This window comes from Brachionichthys hirsutus, unplaced genomic scaffold (assembly GCF_040956055.1).
Source record: "Brachionichthys hirsutus isolate HB-005 unplaced genomic scaffold, CSIRO-AGI_Bhir_v1 contig_948, whole genome shotgun sequence".
In the NCBI taxonomy this organism is placed as follows: domain Eukaryota; kingdom Metazoa; phylum Chordata; class Actinopteri; order Lophiiformes; family Brachionichthyidae; genus Brachionichthys; species Brachionichthys hirsutus.
In genome coordinates this window covers 56,958-74,621 of record NW_027180526.1, presented here as the reverse complement: position 1 = coordinate 74,621, position 17,664 = coordinate 56,958, and the positions used below count along the sequence as shown (strand labels likewise).

The 17,664-nt window shown below is 43.5% G+C and overlaps 1 protein-coding gene across 2 annotated transcripts; it reads right to left on the bottom strand.

Annotated features, from left to right (window-relative positions):
• Positions 1-300: 300 nt before the first annotated feature.
• On the bottom strand, positions 301-16,602 carry LOC137915825 (phospholipid phosphatase-related protein type 5-like). Of its 2 annotated transcripts, none has more exons than XM_068758945.1 (6): positions 16,399-16,602; positions 3,401-3,521; positions 2,079-2,329; positions 1,705-1,881; positions 1,253-1,395; positions 301-391 (listed from the first exon to the last, which is right to left on the bottom strand). In XM_068758945.1, exons 1-6 carry the CDS (start codon positions 16,600-16,602, stop codon positions 301-303), a joined length of 987 nt encoding a protein of 328 aa, XP_068615046.1. The 2 variants fall into 2 exon arrangements, with proteins under 2 accessions (XP_068615046.1, XP_068615045.1); XM_068758944.1 differs by having other exon boundaries at positions 301-409; positions 1,268-1,395.
• Positions 16,603-17,664: the final 1,062 nt, after the last annotated feature.

The following is a 17,664-nucleotide window of genomic DNA, read 5'->3' as shown; positions in this document are numbered from 1 at the left end:
CAGAGTTTGAGCTCTACGCGACTGAGTTCATACAAAAAGTTGAAACTGATTGTAATTAAAAGAACAAAAACAAGAAAAGATGTACTTGACTGAGTTGAATATCCAGCTCTTGAGTTCACTGGGTATCCAGCAAAGAGAAAGTCTATGAAGTTTGCCTATCGGTAGCCCGGGTTTGAGAGGGTTAAAGGATGGGGAGTGTATTAACCAAGGTCTAGACCTGCGTGGAATAGGAGCGATGCAATGTCGCGTACCGGCCGGCTGGATGAGCGGCGCAACGTGGCGAGTTCGGCTCAGGTTGGTCTAGACTTCGCTGGACATGGAGCGAGACTGGATGAGGACATCGGGGGTGGAGGGGAACCGATAGGGCTGATGGTCATGTGATCTCGGTGAACGTAGATCCATGCGGAGTCTGCAGAAAGAGAGGAGTAAGAAAGAGAGAGGATGGGGCAGAGAAAAGGTGAAAGAGAGAGAAAAGTGAAGAAAAAATAATCAAGGGCAATGCATGATGAGGGGCGGGAAAGAGGAGAAATCAGAGGCATCGAGCCAAGACAGAAATAAGGCAACAGATGACGGGGATAGTGAGGGGGTGACGACAACAGGCGGGAGACAAAGCGGGTTAGAATGGTGGGACATAGGTGTTGTAAGGTGGCGAGGAAGACGAGAGCGGAGGATGCTGGAGGAGAGTGAGCGACAAGGGAGCAGAATGAGAGGAGAGAGGTGAGGTGGGAGACAGGGGGGGAAAAAAGGTCAGGTGAGGGTTAGTGACCAGACACACAACGGAGGACGCAAGACATTTTCCTCTTGCATCTGCACCCCTCAGAGGATGCTTGAGGTCAGAACAAACAACCTCAAGGGACTTCGGGTATCGTTTCCTTCGAGCCTCGGCTGAATCCCGAGTTTTTCCTCCAGCCAGCTGCTTTGGGATGGACCAAAAAGCCAAACTGCTGACTCTCCTCAAAGACATATTAAGTGACTCTAAATCCCTGATAACAAGGACATGTCTAATGGTTCAGGAGGAAGGAACCAAGCATTTGCTCTCCAGCCTTTCACTTATTGGCCAACAACAAGGCCCGGAGATTTAAAGGATTCACTCTTATGTTATTGTCGCGACACCGAGTGCTGGTGGGACTTAGAGCAGGCTCGTTTAGGGATTTGCTCTCTTTGGTAAAAAGTAGGACAGCGGATTCAGGCATGAGATGAGGGATTCCTATCTCAGCCCGTCTTTGCCTCACACCCACCCCCGCCCCTTACCTGAGGACCACTTAACTTTTCGAGTGGACTCTCCACACAGGGCAGCGTCACCATTGGCATGCCCAGAACAGACTCAGGGCGATGCGGTCGTGGCGGAGGAGGACTTGGCTGCATCTGCTGGAAGTTGTTAATCACACAAGTCACCTGGAGAAAGAATCAACCAGAATCAGAATACTTGATCCATTTGCGGTTTCTGCCTGTTAAATGGCGGTTGTTCCTCACCGGTGTCTCCATGCTCTTTCTCATGGAGGATTGTTCTTCTAGACTCTAGATAGAATCTAGAGCCTTGATATAACTTGTGTTTTTGGTGCTACATAAAAAAAATGTAACTGAACTGAACTGAATTGATAGTAGTCCTCAAAGTAAGCCAACAACAATAGCCAGATCGGTCTGATTAGTTTCCACCAATCAGAGCGATTTAAAATCAGCCTTCCTCGTCTTGTCTCGTCTCACCAGAAACACAGCGATGGCTCCTCCAGTAAAGAATCCAGCCAGCACATCAGCCCAGTGGTTTCGGTACTCAGACACCCTTACGACACCGACTAGCATGGCCAGACAGAACAGGGTGAGGCTGATGGTGGGTTTGGTTAGCCGTGTGCCTTTGGTCCTGAACACTACCGTCACGTACATCTGCATACAGGACAACGCCCACAGAAGAGCACAAGGACGGGAAGCAACACAACACTTACAATTATGAATGCATCTCTACAATGTACTCAGTTTTTCCCCAAACAGGAATATTATATTTTCTTAAGTAAACTGGAAATGACTTGAACGAAGTGGGTTTAATTTTAATATGGTTTCTCCTCCAGCATGCTCCAACCTACCACTGTGTACACTGCTGAGTAAACACTGAGCGCTGCGTCCTTCGAAGGGAAGGATTTACGTGCAGATGTGACAATCAGTGGGTTGCCTGTGCAGGCGCGGCGCTCTGAGATATACTGCATCGTGGACTGGCATCCCAATGCTGTGTAGTTTGGTCGGCAGGCAGACAGGAAGTGAGGCGTCTGGCTTCCTGTCACTACCTGGCCGGCATTGGCGAAGATGGTGGTGGTGAACAGGCCGAAGGCATAGACACCTGGGGAGGAAATGAGTAGATGAGAGGAAAGAAGAAATTGAAACTGATATGGAAACCTAATCTAATGTGAAACCTGCTTGCCACTAAACATATTACAGAGGCAGAAGACCACCACAATCATGTCAAGTCACACTACTAAAACCCGTGGTCAATGATGATCACTTGCCCCACAGAAATAAGATAACATTACCGACAGAGAAACAATAATTCAGCATATCTGTGTTGTCAGAAAGTAAATGTAAAGAACGTCGTCTGTTTCTATGAGTGAGATAGTTCTAGTATAGTCCCAGTTCCCATCAGCCGCGATCCTGTTCAGTCCAAGTCTTACCAATAATGTCCGTGTAGGTAGGGTCTCAGTCATCCAGGTCATGATAAATCATGAGGAGCAAAATAAATAAATAAATAATGGACTTGTTCAAATTTGATACATTGCTCTGTCTGGGTGTTTTGTCTTTCGCATGGACCAGCGTCCAGTGTCAGGGAACGCACAGCCTTGTTAGGGAACACACCGCCTTGTTATGGAATGTACAGCCTTGCTAGGGAACAGACTGCTTTGTTAGGGAATGTACCTATAATGGGCAGATGGAGTTGAAATGTTTGTGCGAGAGTGAGATCTGTGTCAAATGCACGAAACCTGGCGGCTCTGTAACGGCGCCACTAAATAAAGCAGTTGGTAATTAGTTTCCTGCCTAAAATAACCCCAGCCCCCGAACATGTTGTTATCAGCTGAGGTGAGAAACTGCCGCAGAAGTCTCAACCTCAGCCGATTCAGCTGATGCAAATTTTAAATGAATAAATATTCAAACTTGCCTTCCTGCCTTAATCCTTTAATGCTTTTTCCACACAGATGAAATCTTTCTTCCAGATTCTCATCCAATTAACATCGACATGAATACATTCTGCCTAATAAACCTCGAAGTGATGCGGGCCACGTTTCAAAGGACAACCGTTTCTTTTATGTTATCTTAAACATTTTGATGTTTGCCGCTCTCCCTGTGAAACCCCGGCCTGCCACAGATGTTAACTTGCACATGCACAGGCCTGTAAAGAGCAGAGGGACTGTGTGTTCACCTAGGAAGCGTATTATGCGTCTCAGCAGGGGGTTGAAGTAACAGCAGTCTGCAGTAACAATGATCTTCTCCTGGGTTCCTCCAGCCTTTGCGAAGAACGCACACAGCTCTCCTACAAAAATCTGTGCACACAAAAAAACACAAAACAGCCATTTGAAAAGGTTGGTGGTCGAAAACCTTCTTAATATATCTGTTGTGTTGTGTCCAGATATTAAAATGAGAAAAACAACAACAACAAAACAGCAAGAACAAGGAATTAGATGTAGACGTGACTGTAAAATCATTAAATGATTACATAAAAAAACTAGAAACGCACTCAGCGAGCGCAGACCTCCGCCAAGCAGCTCATTCCCCTCGCAATTGGATTGGAAAAGGGAGGAGCCATGTTTTGTTTACAACGGAAGTCCCTACGGCTTCTTCTTCTACTACTATCTCCTGTAAAATTGTCAAATGTCCTAATCGGATCAATATTTTTAGGGTCCATGAACACAGTGCATCCGATCGAATTTAAGAAATGTTGTTCATGTAAACGCAGCCACTGTTTCGAAATGCAATCCTTCTGGAAATGCATGAGGTCATTGCTGCTGGGTGCTTCCGCTTTTATTGTACTCAGTCTTGTAGCAGAGGTTTTGGTCAGGAATTGTGACACTGAGCAGCTGTCCTCTCTCTAGGACGATCCTTCCTCAGTGGCCTGCAACTGGGAGTCTCATCCGCATTAGAGTCCACAACACTCAAGGATGTTGGCACACACTAAACATAGCGCCCTCAAAGAGTGATTATCCATGGCAGAGATCAGCTTCATCTGAAATGATCCTGGCAGTTTCCGTACTCCGTGCCGTGGCAGCAGTGGGACCCACTTTAACACCGAACGTGTTCCACATACTAATAATCAATGAGGAAGAACCTGGACACAATGCGCCGCTCATCCCCCACAGTGACAATGTCTCAAGACACACAGCAGGAGAATGTTGAAGAGCAATGGCATACATTTGAAAGAAAAACAGAAAGAAAGAAAAAGAAAGAAAGACGGACAGAGCAGGAGAAGGAATCGTCATGTGCCTGCTACATGTCTCTGGTCATTTCTAAGCCGTTCGATCCAAATCAAATGACGCAAAGGTATGCAAGGGCCCGGCCGGAGATGCTGTCGTGTCCAAATATCAGGATGAGCAGAGTGGAAGGAACTAAAACCTGTGATCCACGTACATTTCAGGTGCAAAACTAGAGCGGGAGGAGAGATCGATCATCATCAGCCACCGATAAATACTTGAAAGATCAATAATGGCATGCACAGAAGACATCATGAGTTCAGAGAGTATTTTTTTGTCAGCACAAGGAAGATGAAGGATTCTGTTCTGTGTGTGGAAGTAACCAGAGCTTGATTTGCTTCAGTGGGTAGTCGTCAAATGAGAATGTGCATTCAGAGAGGCCCTATTTGTGAAGGTTTGTCTATTAGACGGATGTAACTGGAGATGTTGTACCGCAAGTAATGAGATGAATTACAGAGGGCTGTGGAGATAACTCAGGGTGCAGGAATGAAGGGAGCAAGAAGAGAGGAAGAAAAGAAGGCAATGAAAGAGCTTAGATGAACACATGTTAAGCACCTTTTTTAAATATATATTTTACTGACTGCTTCTCAGTAGATATGCAAATTCAGAAAAAGAAAATACGTCTATTTTCTACGTGAAGACAAATATTTCAACAAGCTCTTTGCTGAACGCAACAAATGTGTCAGAACAGAGAATGCAGGAGAGAAACATCCGGGCATGTTTCCATCGGTTAGCAAAGGTGCTGACAGACCTGGAAGAATAAACCAGAGAGAGAGAGGCAGGTGAGATGTGCTGATCTGCAACGATCCAGATCAGAGCCAGCATCTAACTGATCAACGGAACAGACCTCTCATCAGAATCTGTCCCTCACTCTCTGAGCAATTCTGATAACAGGTGAACAAACCAACAATGGCCACCTGACCTCCTCAGCAGAGGTAAGAAGTGCAATAAAGCTGATGATCAGTCGTGATATTTTCAGTCTTTCTGATGCTCTTTATTGCAACGTGCAGACGCAGCTCTGCAGAAATGAGACCTAAAGCTTCTGACAAACCTGGGATGGCTATTCACGTGTGAAGCACACCGAGACGACATCCCATCATCTGGCATCATGTACGGCAACCTCAGTCTCCGCACTGCAGTTTATACAGTACGTGGGATCTCAACTAAAGGATTACGTTAAAGGCACTACTACCCCCGTCACAGTCCTGCAGGATCACCGTCATCTTCATTCACATGTGGTTTCCACCAGGATGCTGCTAACAGCAGAGTGAGGGAAAATACGGGCGCAAATCCACTGGCGTGATGAAAAAGAATGATGAAGGAAAGAACAAGCGCTCATTCATAGATGGGTGCCTACAACGTGCCCAAACCCAAACGGGAGTGGGGTACTTTCCAGTACTCAAAACTTATACTGCATCTACAGGCATGGGCAAACTCACACGCAGACATAAACACAGATAACGAAAAGACCAAGATGCATAGCGACACCGTTTGCAAGTGTTGATTTATTACATTCCACCCATCCCTTTCTTCGTTCTATGAGATTTAATTTGCTCTTTCACATTTCATTTCATTTTTTTGCACAGCGGAAAAATAGCGTCTCATGCGTTCTGCCTCAGTTCCTTCTTTTACATTTTGCGTGCCCCCTGTTCCATTGTCTTGCATTCTGCACCAGTGGGATTCAAAGTATTTTACGTTTCAATAATTGCGCCCCCCCCCCCCCCACCCCCACCCCTCACTGCTTGTTTATCCTTTAACATCTTGCTCAAAATTACTTTCTCTCCACTTAATCACAGATTTGGGGTCAGCCACATGCCTCCAGCCGCAGCATCGTCTGCTGGATGCACCTGAGTTTACGCTCCTCAGCAACTGGGGTTAAAAACAAAGAGATCAAATCCTGTTCTGTTTTCTCAAGAAAAGAAAAGCTTCAAAAAGAGCGTTTTGTTGATCTGACGTACTTAAAAATGAAGAAGACACATACTCTGTAAAGACAGACTCTTAAGGATTCTCATGAAATCCGTTCAATCCGCTCTTTGTGTGTGTGTGTGTGTGTGTGTGGAGTCACACATGGAAAGGAAGCATACACATTATCTTATCTCTGATATCAGCCTCACCACTTGCTGTTCACGCCCCTAAATATATTAAATAGATAGATACTTCATTCCGAAATGAAAGCATTAAAAGCATTAAATGCTCGAACATCAGCTGGCTCTTACTGAGCAGTGGTAACAGTAGTAGACTATACCCCTGACCAGAAAGTACCACGTGGGAGTAATGGAGCAGTAGCAGCCACACTGAGCTGTGAGACGAAGCGCTTCAGGTGAAACGCGGCACGTCTCCAGCTCCTCGGCAAACTGGCCGACTGCTGTTAACGCGCCTGCTGTTGTGCAAAGAAAAGATCTAACCATGCGCAGCAGCAGATTATTGACCGACCTCTTTATAAAAATATAACAAAATACTGTTACTGAATGGACACACCAGCTTATTCATCTGTTGCGTGTCAATGAGTGTTTGTTGTGTTGTTAATATGCACAAATTGACCTCCAAGCATCACGTTACTCTTGCAGAGTAGCATAATGTGCCTCATTGCTCGCAGGCCTGTGCATGTCACAGCATGGGGAGGATCAGTTAATGCAGGCTGCTTAACAAGTGGATTAAGCAGATATTCAGGTCTCCATCCCCAAATCAGGATGCAGAGACACTGAGTACAAAGCAACAGACCTGCATTGCTTGCTTCCTCCTTTCATCCCACAGCTCCCCTGGACAGGAGAGAGGCAAGTGAACGCTGCGTTACCTCTTGCATCACCTGGATTCTCAGCAGAAGTATACACAATATTCTGCAGAGAAAAGGTGCGACCGTGTGACAAATTCACAGAAAACCACAGATTTGGTTCACCAGACAAAACAACATGAGGCCAAGAATAGTGGACGGCAAGCTGGGATGAACACCTGCTGGGAATACAGATTGGCCACTGGCATTCATCGGAGATCTCTGAGGCGGCGAGTGAAGCATGGCGGTCCACCAGCCACGCAGGAGGCCCGAGGTGTTTTGCTTCTCTGCCTCGGGGAAAAGTGGATCAAAGCTCGGGAGAAGAAGAAGAAATCTCATTTGACAGGTTTGAGGGACTTCTGCCGAAACTACCAGATAGGCAATAAATAGTAAACCACGAACTCTCGGGGAATGAGGGAGCGGCAATGAGAAGGAGGGAACGAGGACAGTGCTCGATGATGCAAATATAAAAATGGTCTGCTAATGAAGTCCCAAATGGCCTCGGGCGCGCGTGATTATCGCTGGGATCGTGTTCGAGGCAGACTGGAAACTGTGGAAAATCCTTCTTGTGTGTGTATCTCAGCAGCGGAGATATTTAGAACAGATACTGGAAGTTTAATGTACTGTGATAAAACGCTGTGGCTCTTCCTACCATGAATAGACTCCATGTCTGAGTTGTGATTTGAATCTTTTCCCTTCTGCTGTGACGGACTTCATCGTTTCATTTGGTTTCTTGTGGGTACATGATTCCCCTCTTATCAGACATTTTCCTTATTTCCCTTTTCATTATAGAATGGAGAAAGAGAAGTGAAAGGGCAGCCTTCATCCAGGCATACATGCTCCTCCCATGTCAGCAAAAATGGGTGGGGTAAGTGCAGTTTAATGTTTAATGCTCCGATGACATTATGCAAATTACAAGACATTTTATGATAACCCTGATGAAGACAACAAGCCCAACAACTTTCACCATATGTGTGTGGGCTTTAAATATCTATATATTTCATTCTTTAACCATTATTATTATTTAACTGCTGCAATCTGGATCTTGTGATTATGTATTTGTCTGTTCATGTTTATGTACATTTGTTGTGTTTTTAGACTTCTTTTTTTTTAATTACCTGCTGTGATAAGAATTGCCTGGTTGGGACATGCAAATAAATAAACTTGAAACTTGAACTTGAACTTAACATCATGGCTATACCTGCAGGGCCGGTGGGCTGATGAAATAACGAAAGAATATATACAGTCTGTAAAGAAAAAAGAAATCTGAGTATAAAAAATACAAATAAAAATTATATCCTCATGAGACCCAGCCCGCTAGCATGTCCTCTGTAGTGGACATTTGTCCATTACAGAGGACATGCTAGCTCTCAGGAGGATATGCCACTCCTGTCGGCAGCCTCAGCCACAGTGTTTCCATCCTAAGATATCGACATTCCCTGGAACAACCATACGGGGAATTCAGGGTTCAGCATCCTGGCTGAGGACACATCAGCTTGGGATTGAAACGCTGACCTTCTAGTTTGTCGATTAACCTTTATTGTCTGCTGCCTGCCACCCATGCAGCATTTTATTCTCATCAACGTCTTTGAATGCTTCCTCTGATAGACCCAGACTCGTCATCATTGATGTTTCCTGGTGTCGCCGTTTCACTCAGAAAATGGAGCCATGCTAGATCAAGCTGGGATGTGTTCAGGTGGCACTCACTTTTTTCCTGTGAGCCTACTTTCTGGGTCCAGAGGGATCCGTAGGCGTCTGTGTTCTTGATGGCAAAGCTTTTCCCCCCACTCCTATAATGCCCAGAGCACTTATGGCTTTGTCTGTGTGTGCCATCTATCGATCTCAGTGTGTCCTCCAACATTCTTCTTCATGGGCTCAATACGCAGTTGGGAGTCTCCACTTTACCCGAGCTGAGGAGACCAATTTGGCAGAAAACCTTGAGGTACACCAACCAAAATCAGGACGGCTCTGCCTGTCAGGTGACTTTTCAGTCCACTGCATGCTACTAACGCATTTCTGCCACTGCTTGACCTATAAAGATACCAAGAACAATTTTGAGGATGATCCAGATCACCATGTGGATGGTGTAAATCCAATCAGGAGGGGAATAACCTGCTTCCTGCTTGGTGGATGTTTGTGCTCTACGAGTGCTTTTATAGTTCATTCATTTATTGATTCATTTTCTGAAACTGCTTATCCAGTGTTTGTTTAAATGCAATTGACCTCACATGAATATATATCATAGAAATAGTTTCAAGCATGTAAATTAACATAGAATGAAGGTGAACTTCAGCACTGGACAGCTCCATAGGTAGTCGGCTACATATGGAGCTGTCCAGTGCTGATTCTGAAAGTGCCGTCTTTTCCGCGGCATTGACTCGGGGAATGTTCTTTATCTTGCCCACTTCGGTTGGTTTTTTTGGTTTGTGCATGTCCATGACAAGACAAGGTGGTGGCTTTTTGGTTTTGCTTTGATTTTGTATCGATTATCTTTGTTCCTGCATGATGATTGCATTTGAATGGAACTTTTCCACATTATTAGATGTGCTAATTTATTCCAATCACAAACTTTGGTTCATACTTGTGATTTTTCTCATTTACAGTATGGCTTTATCTCTAACAATTATTAAGTTACAACCTTTTAAAAAAGTGATATCAAAACTGAATATATTATTGTAATTACTGTGATGGCTAAATAGTTAAATAACAAAATAAATAGTTATTTAACAGCATGTTAAGGAGTAGTTACATTTATTTTACATTAAATGACATTACATTTAGTTATGTTTTTTTTTACTGTGTTACAGTTTACATTTGGCCTTTGGAGGGCAAACATAATGCTAATGTGGCCCTTGGAGAAAATGAGTTTGACATCCCTACTTTAGAGGTTTTAGAATCAAACAAACAACAAGACAAAACTGAATTAGCCCATCAATATGAAATGAACTGAAACGACTTACACATTTCTAACTGATCTCCTCTTGAACTCGATGCCAAAACTCTTTTTCTCTTGTCACAGTCTATCACAAAATGTCATCAGCATTTTGCATAGATTTAAAAATAACATTGGTGTGCTTTGATGCTAAAATGAGCATGAGCAGCATAATGTGCCTCGTGGCTCGCAGGTCTGTGCATGTCACAGCATGGGGAGGATCAGTATTTTTCCATGCACCAACCTCTCCTGTCTTCCAAGATCCTCCTAATCCTGCAATCATCTTGCGTATTGCCTGCCCCTATCCTGATTTGTCTGCTGGTTTGGACTGACCACCTCTGTTAAAACATGAAATTAAAGGTAACGGATTCCCTTCTCCTGTTGTGCTTTTGGGTTCTCCATGTCGGCATCGTGACAGAACAATCTGGCCATCATGAACCCAGCCGACACTGTTCCAGATACCTGTCGCTCATTTCTAAAATCATGCTCTCTGATTTCTTTTCTAAAATTCTTACTACAGCCCTCCGCCTTTACCACCGAGCAGTTCCGAATGGCTTACATACTTCTGAACTTCGCAAAGTGTTTGACCCTGTAACTTCTGGGCGATAAGCAGCTAGAGGGCTCCTGACCATCACACAGGGTACCAGGTCGTGTTAATGCAGTAATATCAACTGAACTACAATGTAGGACTCAACTCACACAGAAGGATGAATAAATCGACCAATGCCATATGTCAAATTTATATGTGTTTTGCCAAATGTTACTGGCTTCGTCCAACCAGATCCCCCAACCAACATCCCCACACCTCTTGGCATATTATTGTTGTTCAGATGGTATAAAGGCTAAAGCAGACTCTGTGTACTTACTCTCAGTTGGGGTATTACCCTACATTGTGACGTATTTGCTGTTTATTGCTGGATCATGCCTCGGGCCCAATTTTAAAATGTCTAAGGTACAGTGTGTGAGGCGCATGGCCCACGGTTTTTCTGGCATGTCTAAATCCATTTTGCCAAATAAACAGCACATAATCAGAGGTTGGAGTTAGTGCTTTTTTTATTGATGTGTAATTTTAATGTAACATAAAGGAAGTCAAGCGAATAGTGTAATCTTAAAAAAGTAATGTGCACTTGAATCTGATTTTTTTTTTTTATGACATCCCTGGTCAGTAATCAGGAAAGTCCGAAAGAGTAGGGCTTGAGTGGTTTATTTTGTACAGGGCAGCTTGGGCAATGGAATCATGTGAATGGATTTTGAAAATCTGTCTAGAACAGTGAGAATAACCTGTTGTGGAACCTCCTGGAGAGGGCATCGTGCTTGGTGTTTTTCATTAATCAAACTTTCAAGATGGCCATGAAATGAATTTCCAGTGCTCTTGCAAGCATTTGCTTTGGTGTAAAGTAAAAAAATATATATACTGGTACAGATATATCCAGAAGAAGTAAGTAAATTTAGTTTAATCCATTGACAAATGAGAAGCTGCATGCTTGTGTTGAAAATGTTTCAAAAACATGAAGTGCCTTTTTTTAATCGCTATAAATGGCCTAACGGGAAATGTAACTGTTAATGAGACAGAGTTCAAGGTGGGATGGCGTGCATACAGTTCTGCACCGCCTGTTGTAGCGTAGCGCAAAGAGCAAGACAGTCTGCAAAAGGGGGACGATGAGGTGGACGGGATTACTGGAGGTGAGGGATTACAGTCACTGGTAGATTAAAACAATGGCTGTGCAATAAACCCTTCAATTATTAATTAGAACGATTGACCAATGGAATGGATACATTATGAGAAACGCTTCTCAGTATGTAGCATCACAATTCAATACACAGCAGCTACAATGACAAATACCTTCAGAATAAATTCAGACAGAATTGATCGTTATAACCTCGATGAAGATAAAAGTTTCGGCGGGGCTACATTAATTTGTGAGTCTGCCTAATAAACCCTTTGGCATCGAGAGCCCCTTCACAGAAAAACAACCTTGACAATCAACACAGAAATTAGAATGTTTTTTTGTTTGGTTCCTTTCATTTTCAGAAGAAGACAAACATGAGCACATGAGCACATGAGCACAGATGTGGCCAACAGATTGAGGTGGAAAGGCGTTAGAGCCCCTCTCCTCCGTTAACAGTGGCTTGGCTCCTTGTTCTGAAGCTTCGGAAGATGATTGATGGCTTTAATTAGATGCTGGGACCTCTCTGGGAGCTGACAAAGAGCTTGTGGTGCCTACTTTGGACTAGGAGGTAATTCAGACGTAGCCGTTGAGTCTATTTAAACAGTCAAACCTCTAACATGTAATCCCATTTACTTCTTGTACAGTCTAGCTTTTTTTGTGTATTTTTTGAGTTGACATGCTGAAAATGAAAAAGTCAAGTCTCTGTGCAACAAAAGGCTGTGATAGATCCAAACCTTTTACTTAATATCCTATGAAAGGTCACAGCTCTGGCTGATTTTTGTACACATCAGCCTCTTTTTCTGTAAACACAAAGGTCTGCTCTGCTGCTGCAGTGGACAAAAGGAAACCAGACTCCTCAGGAAGCCCATTAGCACCAGGCTGGCACTACGACAAGAAGCTGGTCCTGTAATTTACCTTGCTGCTTATTAGGAGCAACAAAACCTTTGTCGGCACAGGTTAGGGCAGATTAGTTGCTGTAAATAATGCGCTCTGACCCAGATCAACTTACAAAGTAATTTACCTCCAATTGAAGTACCATTAAAGGTCTGCTACGTTGAATTCGCAATGATTAAAGGGACATAACGGAAACTGTTTACTGGATAAGTTTATTTGATCCAGTAATAACATTTATAGGATCACATGTTCCACTAACTCAGGGGTGAGAAACAGAAAATATTCTGGTGGGCCGGGCCAAAAGGCTGAATTCCATTCCGCATAATATTGATCGTATTCCTTTATAAAATAAGTAGAAAATAGCATTGTTTTGACAAGATTGTAAGAGTATATGTTATAATTAAGCAATTAAAAATTGAGGTTGCCTTACAAAAAATGTCAGTTATACAATTAAATTTCTCAGAACAATGGTGAAATAAATGTGAATGTTTTACCATTTGTGACGCATATTAGGACACATTTTGACTGTTGGAAAGTTGTGTGAAGGTTCTCAGCATCCTAAAGACATCACAATATTGTCTGTGTGCTCATTAAGAAAGATGCTGAACATACTGAACTGTCACTGAATGCAGTTTTACTCCATGCATGAGTTAAAGTAGAACATTTGTTTATTTTGTAATTTCCAATTAACCCAACACGGGCCGGTCAGAGTCAACCAAAGGGCCGAATGTGGCCCTGGGGCCGTACAATGCCCAGGTCTGCACTAACTGGTCACCCTATCCCATCCTTGCTTGTCGAGGTTGACGCTCATACTCATTGATGACACAGAACACATGGCACAATTGTTCTATTTATGTCTGACACACAGTCCACACCTTTTGGGATTCTTGTGGTATTTTGACTGCAAGAAACAGAACTTGCACCCAGATGATTGCCACGGGGATGGAAGCTGGATCTTCATGTTAATTATGAAATATCACCTCCTGTCTTTCTGTCTGCGTCTTGGCAGGTTTACACATGAACTTGGTACCAGGGCTCAGCTTGCACCGAGAAGAACTCATTAAAGGGCGACGCCTTTAAGGGCTGTGTCAGAATTGTTTATGCCTATTTGAACATTGTAGTAAAGACCTATTTGTTTTGCTTTGGTAATTCTAATTAAACGTCTTGACCAATCTCGCTTTTGCCTACTTTTATAAGGAAAACAATGTATGGCTAAATACAATTATTAGTCATCAGTCAGTCTCAAATCCTCCAAAACCTTCCTGACATCCTTTATAGCAGCGGTCCCCAACCTTTTTTGCACCACGGACTGGTTTCATCTAAGACAGGGGTGTCAAACTCATTTTCTCCAAGGGCCACATTAGCATTATGTTTGCCCTCCAAAGGCCAAATGTAAACCGTAACACTGTAAAAAAAGTAACTAAATGTAATGTAATTTAATGTAAAATAAATGTAACTACTCCTTAACATGCTGTTAAATAACTTTATTTATTTATTTAACTCTTTAGCTGCCACAGTAATTACAATAAAATATTCAGTTTTGATATCACTTTTTTAAAAGGTTGTAACTTAATAATTGTTAGAGATAAAGCCATACTGTAAATGAGAAAAATCACAAGTATCAACCAAAGTTTGTGATGGGAATAAATTAACACATCTAATAATGTGGAAAAGTTCCATTCAAACGTAATCATAATGCAGGAACAAAGATAATCAATACAATCAAAGCAAAACCAAAACCACCACCTTGTCTTGTCATGGACATGCAGAAACCAAAAACACCAACCGAAGTGGGCAAGATAAAGAACATTCCCCGAATCAATGCCGCGGAAAAGACGTCACTTTCAGGATCAGCACTGGACAGCTCCATATGTAGCCGACTACCTATGGAGCTGTCCAGTGCTGATCCTGAGCTCCATATGTAGCCGGGATCAACATTTCAACACATGCTGGAAAAAATAACCTTCAATAGTCACCGCCAGCAGATTATTAATTTCCTGACTGCAGCGTGTTGCTATTGTTATTGCCATGTTGCTGATTTTTTCCATTTGATCAGTTCACTACTTAAGGATTGCGTACCAAGGTGACTTATTAATCCTCTCCAACAACGTTTTTCCCAATATACTCTGCATTATTCTCAATTCGCCTCGCGACGGTGCCGAAAGAGGAACCCGCGCTGTCTTTTTAACTGCAGCCTCTCCTAGAAGTTCATGGCAAATGTCCTCAGGCAGGATCAATTCTTCACCAATAGTAAAAGGTTTCTTCGCCTTAGCAATACGATTAGCCACTAAGTATGACGTTAGCAGTACACACACATTTGTTGAAGTGGTGGGCATCAGTAATTGCTGCTGCCCTTCTTGTTCATGTTTCTTTCTTGTCTTTTGCTGCAGGGTGCTTGGTCTCCAGGTGCAGAAGCAGTGTTGAACCCTTCATTCACTCATTTGCTAGCTTGTCGCCACATCTTATACAGAGCGGGCTCGGTGCATGAGAATCACCTGTAGGGATGAACCCCTATTTTAAGTAGGACTCCTGGTTTGTCTTTTAATTGCAGATTTCGCTCTTCTTCTGTCTCCTTGTTGGGCCTTTTCCCCTTTCCAAAGAAGCTCGCTAAAGATGTTTGTTTTTTACTCATTTCTGATAGCTTGTGGGCTTAATGTTTCGGGGTAATGTCTGGTAACCTATCAGGTGACCTGTCAAGAGGCACAGACGCATGCAGTCGTCTGTGAGTCATTCCACACAGAAGTCACTTTTCAAAATAAAACATCTTTAGACTGATAATCAATAAAAAAAATAAAAATAAAAATGTGAACGTTCTGTGCGGCCTGGTACCTAATGGCCCGCGACCCGGTGGTTGGGGACCGCTGCTTTATAGCGCTAGTAGTGATGTCAATCTATCTGTTAACTAATCGTGCATTGTTTTGGTCTACCATCGGTGTGAACATTGTCAACAGTGAACACTGCTTTCTTTTCTTTGGGGGTTTTGTGGCTGCATGATAAACTGTGCACAGTGGTATCATATTATATAACCCACAACCTTTCCCTCAGCCCCCAACTGCTGCACGCAAACATAATCTGTCTGTGATGCTTGTGTAAGACACTCGTCTTTGCAGTAGGCGCGGGTTGTTGCTGTTGTTTTTTGTCTATGAATGCAATCTAGTCAGGATATTTGTCTGGTTTGTATTGTGACTGTCCGTCGGTTTGCTTTCAGGTGTTCTGTGTGTTTTTGTGGTCTGTCAGGTTTGTGTCGGGGCTCAGGTGTGCATTGCGTGCTCACTCTCTTATCTCACTTTGGGCTCATTGTCTCTTCCCTAACCTTTCATCCCCAGTTTTTATTTTCAGACATCCCTCTTTCTTTTCTTTAATAGGTCTTTCTAATGACCTATTAAATCTGTGACATCTCGGCTGACACACACAAACACACACACACACATACACACACACACACCTGCCTAGAGGTTACCTCCATGCAGCCTTCCAGTCTGTTCACTATATAACTGCTCAACACAGACAGTAAGATTGAAAAAACAGGAAGTGAACACTGTTTTCCTGTGTCGTTTCATAGGACGTAAAAACACACGAAAAACTATTCAAACTACTCAACTCTTACAGATTGATACTTTCTATTACAACTTATTCCTAATACATTCACACACTTGTACTTACAACACAACACCACCCATCTCTTACCATCAGGGTGGGGATGGCTGTGACGAGTGAGTAGATAAGCACAGGGGGGATCTTGCTGGTGTCATCCGGACCGGGGTAAGGCTTGGAGAAGGTCTTGTCGTAGCAGAAGAAGCCTTGGATGTGCACAGGAAAGGTGTCCGTGTACTCAAAGTAGTAAGCCAGCATCACCGTCCCAGCCATGATCACCAGCTGGAAGTATAACATTATCCCTCCGTTAGGAGGGGAGACAACGAGAGGTGAAGAAGAGGATGCAGAAGCGGAGGAGGCAGATGAGAGGAAGAAGGGAGAGCCAAGTCCCTGTTCCTCTCTGCCACGCAGAGATGCATAGGAAATACAGTCTGATAGAGCGAGTGAGAGAGAGAGAGCGAGAGACTGAGCGAGAGAGAGGTTTAGAGGGAAAAATCGAAGAGCGGGATAACAAGACCAGAAAGAGAAAAGGTAATCTGCAGGAGGAGGCTTCTCTCTAAAGGGAACAGAAAAATAGAATGAACTGGGTCTGTGGCAGCCAATGCAGCATAAACACAGAATAGCATAGTGAGCGAGCAACAGAATGAGAGCAAGAGTGGGTGAGAGAGATAGAAAGGGAGCGAGGGAGGAGGCGGGAGGGAGACAGAAACGGGAACAGCCTTTCTTCTGTCAGCACTGATGAGAACTGCTACTGTGGACCTGCTGGTGGTGTTCATGTAGATGCTGTGTGGAGGAACTCCATCTGTGTTTCTGCAGACGTGTGGTTCTCATCATCAGCTGACATCGCTGCTAAAAACGGAGCTGTCATGCCTCACATGTCTAATGTCGCTCTGACCATGCTGGATGTGCTCGTGCACGTGTTGAACTTAATGCTGGTTCTGGGCCTGAAGAACAGGTTGAAATTGGAGTGATTGTGAAAGGGAATCCAGACATGATCTGAGAGCTTGATTAACACACTTTAGTCTTAATGTTTTGGGTCCAGTACAAATGCCCTGACAGAAGTGACAATAAAGCCTCTCATACTTCCATACCTCTATATGTATGTTACCCAGGCCAACTACATTCCAATTCTTCATCCTCTTTATTGCCTTTCTAAATGTATTTGTGCTAATCTTTGTCACTTTCTGGTCCATAACAAGTGCCTCTACTATCCTTTGTTCTCTTTCATCCATCTCTATCCTTCATCACTCTAACATGCTGAACATCCTTCCCATCTCTGTCTCTCTGTCTGGCCAGCCTGTACAGATCCTTCTCTCCCTCTTTACTATCTAACCTGACATACTGCGAACTGTTTGGCCT